At 38.3% G+C, this 5383-nt stretch overlaps 1 protein-coding gene across 1 annotated transcript in view; it reads left to right on the plus strand.

The window, feature by feature from the left end:
- Positions 1 to 5383, plus strand: part of RALGAPA1 (Ral GTPase activating protein catalytic alpha subunit 1) — a gene marked incomplete at its 5' end in the record, with an annotated part of 288956 nt that overhangs the window by 70783 nt on the left and 212790 nt on the right. The window contains 2 exons of the mRNA XM_015561310.1: positions 1232 to 1429; positions 4043 to 4180. Coding sequence (XP_015416796.1) covers positions 1232 to 1429; positions 4043 to 4180 — 336 coding nt within the window. The remainder of the gene's footprint in view (positions 1 to 1231; positions 1430 to 4042; positions 4181 to 5383) is intronic.

Below are 5383 nucleotides of genomic sequence, written 5' to 3' on the forward strand. Positions count from 1 at the left end.
GATGATGACAGAGAAGCATTATTTGGCTACCTCCTGCATGCACCCTACTGAGGATAGAGCCCGAAACCCAGGCATTTGCCCTTGACCGGAATCAAACCCATTCTGGTCGTTCTGCCATTTTGGTCGCTGGCCTTTTATATATATAGATCTTGGTGAATTAACCCTTTTATTTATGGCCTTTGTCATCTGTAGAAGTTATTTTTGCTTAACATCTATTTTATCTACTATTAGTACATTTATATTGCTTTTTTTTGTTAGAATTAGCCTCATGTCTTTTTAAGTATTTTCAACCCTTTTTATATAATTAGGTTAAGAGTATTTTTACTGTTTTACTTTTGTTGCCTGAATTGTATAAAAAATTTCTTTTGAAGTTTTGCTCAGTGGATAGAGCATCAGACTGGACTCCCAGGTTCAATTCTGGTCAAGGTCACATACCTCGGCTGCAGGCTCCTGCCCCTAGTCAGGGGCATGCGGGAGGCAACCCATCAGTGTCTCTCACATCAGTGTTTCTTTCCGTCTCTCCCTCTCCTTTCCATGGTCTCTTAAAATTAATGGGAAACGTATCCTCAGGTGAGGAATTAAAAATATTTATTTTGATATGAAAATGTGGTATTCTTGTGAGTGACAAGGACATATTTCCTTTTTAAAAAGTTAAGGCAGCCGGGAAAGTACCTAAAGAAAAGAATAACTGTAAAGTATTTCTTTTAATTTTCAAAGTATTATTGCCTTATTTAATTTATATAAATTGTTATATGTAAAAAAAAATAGGAAAGTTGTAACATTTTTTTTCTTTATATGCTTAGAAAATCTCAGTTGACTTGTTTCACGTGATTTTTATTCTGAGTTAGATTTTGTTTTGTTTCAATTAAAATCTTGTTTTTAAGTATACTTTTATTGATTTTTGGAGAGAGGAAAGGAGAAGAATATATATAGAGAAAAATCAGTGAGAGAGAAACATCATCGATTGACTACCTCCTGTATACTGGGGGTTGAGCCCACAACCGGGGCTCAATGTGCCCTAATCAGGAATCACACTGCTGACCTCTTCGTTTATGGGTTGACATCATTATCTCTCTTCCTCTCCCTTCCTCTCTCTCTCTAAAATCAATAAAACATATATATTTTTAAATGGTCTATATTTCATTTTATAACAAGATAGAAATGTATGTATTAGTTTTTGACAGAGTAAAAGGCATCTAAAAAGTATCATTTCTTTTCTTTTTTTCACTAGGCATTTTTATTACCAATTTGTGAAGCAGCAGCAATGAGGAAAGTGGTAAAAGTATATCAAGAATGGATTCAGCAAGAGGAAAAACCTTTGTTCATGCAGGAGCCTGAAGAAATTGTGATTTCTTCTTCAGACTTACCTTGCATTGACAGTGTTGCAGACCATGATATTTCAATGGAAGAAGGAGAAAAGAGAGAAGAGGTAAAATGATAAGACTCACATACTTTATTATTCATTTAATAGATTAGATTTTTAAAAAGTGTGATGTTAACACACATATATTTACTAATTGGGAATGTAAAGATAACATTAGTATGTTTTATAATTTCAGAAAGACATGTTGGATACAGGATAGTTCGTTTATGTGCAGATTCTCAGGTACCTTATAGTATGTTTAGCATTCCGTAGATCAGTTAATTAAAAATCTCTGGCCGAGGCCGGTTTGGTTCAGTGGATAGAGCGTCGGCCTGCGGACTGAGAGGTCCCAGGTTCGATTCCGGTCAAGGGCGTGTGCCTTGGTTGCGGGCACATCCCCAGTGGGGAGTGTGCAGGAGGCAGCTGGTCGATGTTTCTCTCTCATCGATGTTTCTAACTCTCTATCTCTCTCCTTTCCTCTCTGTAAAAACTCAATAAAATATATATTTAAAATAAAAAAAAAATCTCTGGTCTTCTCATTTCTTGTGACAACAAAACACTCCCACAAATTTCAAAGTGTTCTGTAAAACATGCCAATTGAGAAAGTTTTGGAGATACAAGCCTGAAAAAACATCATTTCTATCTTCACAAAACTTATGATTTAGCAGGAAGACAAATATACAAAATAAATAGTATAAAACAATATTATTTCTGTGATCTAGTGTGTGAAAGAGGTAAGATCTAACAGTTTAGGGAAGGCTTCATGGAGAAGGTAGTGTGATGTAAGGAGCAGGTAACAAATGGGAAAGGAACCGCATAGTGTGAATAGAATGTACAAAAATGTGAGAGACCTTAAAATATTTTTCAATTGGCTGTAGCTGAGAGCAGGTTGGGGAGAATGATAGGAAATATGAGATAGGCAAGAACTAGACTCTGTTCAGTGACAGGTATACCATTGTAATTGGCTTTGATTACATTCTAGACCAGTGATGGCGAACCTATGACATGCGTGTCAGAGGTGACACACGAACTCATTTTTTTGGTTGATTTTTCTTTGTTAAATGGCACTTAAATATATAAAATAAATATCACAAATATAAGTCTTTGTTTTACTGTGGTTGCAAATATAAAAAAATTTCTATATGTGACACGGCACCAGAGTTAAGTTAGCGTTTTTCAAAATGCTGACACGCCGAGCTCAAAAGGTTCACCATCACTGTTTTAGACACTGGAAAGCCTGCAAAGGATTATAAATAGAAAAGTGCATGAGTAGTTACATATTTCAGGAGTATTATACCAAGTCTCAGGTGGAAGATAGATTGGAGGCCAATCTGGAGGCAAGAAACTAGTTAGGAAATATTAGCCAAGTTCAGAAGGGAGATGCTAAGTACCTGATAAAGATAGGACAGTGGCAGTTGCAATGGGAATATAAGGAAAAAGACTGATATATGAGCTACTTTGGTGGTAAAGTCAATATACCTTGATGATTAAATTGGCTGAGAGAAATGAGAAATGGGGAGGTGTCCCAAGTTTCTTTCCTTGGGTAGTTGCCATTCATTCTTTTTAAAAAATATATATTTTATTGATTTTCTACAGAGAGGAAAGGAGAGGCATAGAGATTTAGAAACATCGATGAGAGAGAAACATCGATCAGCTGCCTCCTGCACACTCCCTACTGGGGATGTGCCCGCAACCAAGGTACATGCCCTTGACAGACCGGAATCGAACTTGGGACCTTTGAGTCCACAGGCCGAAGCTCTATCCACTGAGCCAAACCGGTTAGGGCGTTGCCATTCACTCTTGAATAGGAATTAAAAATGCAAGTTTGGTGGTGGTGGCCAAGGCGGCTAGAGAGGTTGTTAGTAGGAAGTTGGGGTGGCGGGGGGTGGGAGGGTGGTTGGTGGGGGAGACTTAGTTAATAAACTTCCTTTTAAACATTTTTAATTTGTGGTGCTTGTGGATCATTCAGGAAGAACTATTTAGATGATATCTGGAGCTTATGCGAAAGGTATTGTTTTGGCTCCTCAGAGCTGAGTTCAGAGCTGCTCCTGGCAATGGCAAAGTATCAGATGAAACCACCTGCCTTTTACAATGATAAGCTCTAGAAAAAAATTTTAAAAAACAAACTATTTGAAGATACTGGTGAGTGACCAAAAGCTGAAAGAAGCTAGAGAGGAACTTTAAGAAAGGGAACAACGTTGAGTGAAATTTCTGTTTGTGTGGCTTTTCACAGATAAGGGAAATTTCTAGTAAGGTTTTGACAGCTATAACTCAAGCAGAAAGCTGCAAGTTTACTGGTTTCAAGTATCAGAATTTTTCTACGGATAACAGGAATTTTACTAATCTTAAGTAGGATAAATAGAAGCAATTTTCTGTTTTATTTAAGTTTTTTAGATTAAGGCATTTACTTTGGAACGAAATTCATCTCTTTCAAGGCTGTGTAAATGTGTAAGTATACAGAGTGGAGGTTTATTCATTCAGTACATAGGAAAATATCTCTATATCTGCAATGATACAGTAATCTCTGGTGAACAAACAGCTTTTGTAATCAAATAAAACATCTTCTGTTATAGAAGATGCTTAGCAGTGGTATCCAATAATTTCCAGTTACTTCAACTTACTGATTTGTCATAGCATTCTTAATTAATAAAATAGCAAAAACTTGGCATTTTGCTTCAGGAAAATGGGACCAACATTGCTGATCATGTTCGAAATTCCACTTGGGCAAAAAATGGCACCTACCAAGATGTTCTTCATAATGCCTCTGAAGAAGCCACAGAACAAAACATACGAGCTGGTACCCAGGCAGTTTTGCAGGTGAATCACTTTTTTATTATTTTTTAAAAATAATATCATTAAATATTTTGAATATAGTTCAGTATTTCAATGTAGAGTATATAATTTTTTAAATGTAATAAATTTGCCAAACACCTTTATCAGCCCATCTTGTTTCCTATCTTTCTTTTATATCTTACATCCAATTTGACAACAAATTCTGTCAGTTTTCCTAATGTATTGGAACTATAATTGAGCACTCACATTACCTCTTGTGTCCAGGCCTCCATAATCTTTCATCTGGATTATTGCAGTAAACTCCTTTTTGAAAAAAAATATGTCTTTATTGATTTCAGAGAGAGGAAGGGAGAGGGTGAAAGATATAGAAACATCAATGCTGCCTCCTCCACACCCCCCATTGGGGATCAAGCCTGAAACCTGGGCATGTGCCTTACCGGAAATCGAACTGTGACCTCCTGGTTCATAGGTTGATGCTCAGCCACTGAGCCATGCTGGCCAGGCTGCAGTAAACTCCTAATTAGTATTTTTGCTTCCACTTTTGCCCACCCATCACCCTGGTAATCTCAAAATAATAGCTAGAATGATCCTATTAAAAAGAGTCAGACCATGTCATTTTTCTGCTTAAAACTTTCTAGTAAGTTTATCATTAGTCATAAAAGCAAAAGCCTTTTTAATGGTCTGTAAGGTTTTATTTACATCACTAGAGGCCCAGTGCATGAATTTGTGCACCAGTGGGGTCCCTCAGCCTGGACTGCAGGATTGCGCTGAAACTGGCTCTCTGACATCCCCCAAGGGGTCCCAGATTGTGAGAGGGTGCAGGCCAGGCCGAGGGACCCCACCAGTGCACGATCAGGGCCAGCAAGGGACTCGGGAGGTTGGCCAGCTGGGGAGGGATTGTGGGAGGGTTCCAGGGCGTGATCAGCCCGTCTAGCTCAGTCCTGATCGGCCGGAACCCAGCAGCAAGCTAACCTACCAGTCAAAGCATCTGCCCCTGGTGGTCTAGCAAGCAGTTGAGCGAGCTTAGCATATCATTAGCATATTACGCTTTGATTGGTTGAACGGATTACCGGACACTTAGCATATTAGGCTTTTATTACATCCTATCTAATAATAGAGAAACGTGGCAATTAGCTGCACCTCCACTACCCTTCCCATTGGCTAATCAGGGCGATATGCAAATTAACTGCCAACCAAGATGGCGGCCGGCAGCCAGGCAACTTGAAG

The sequence above is a fragment of the Myotis davidii genome, unplaced genomic scaffold, assembly GCF_000327345.1.
Source record: "Myotis davidii unplaced genomic scaffold, ASM32734v1 scaffold176, whole genome shotgun sequence".
NCBI classification, from domain to species: Eukaryota; Metazoa; Chordata; class Mammalia; order Chiroptera; family Vespertilionidae; genus Myotis; species Myotis davidii.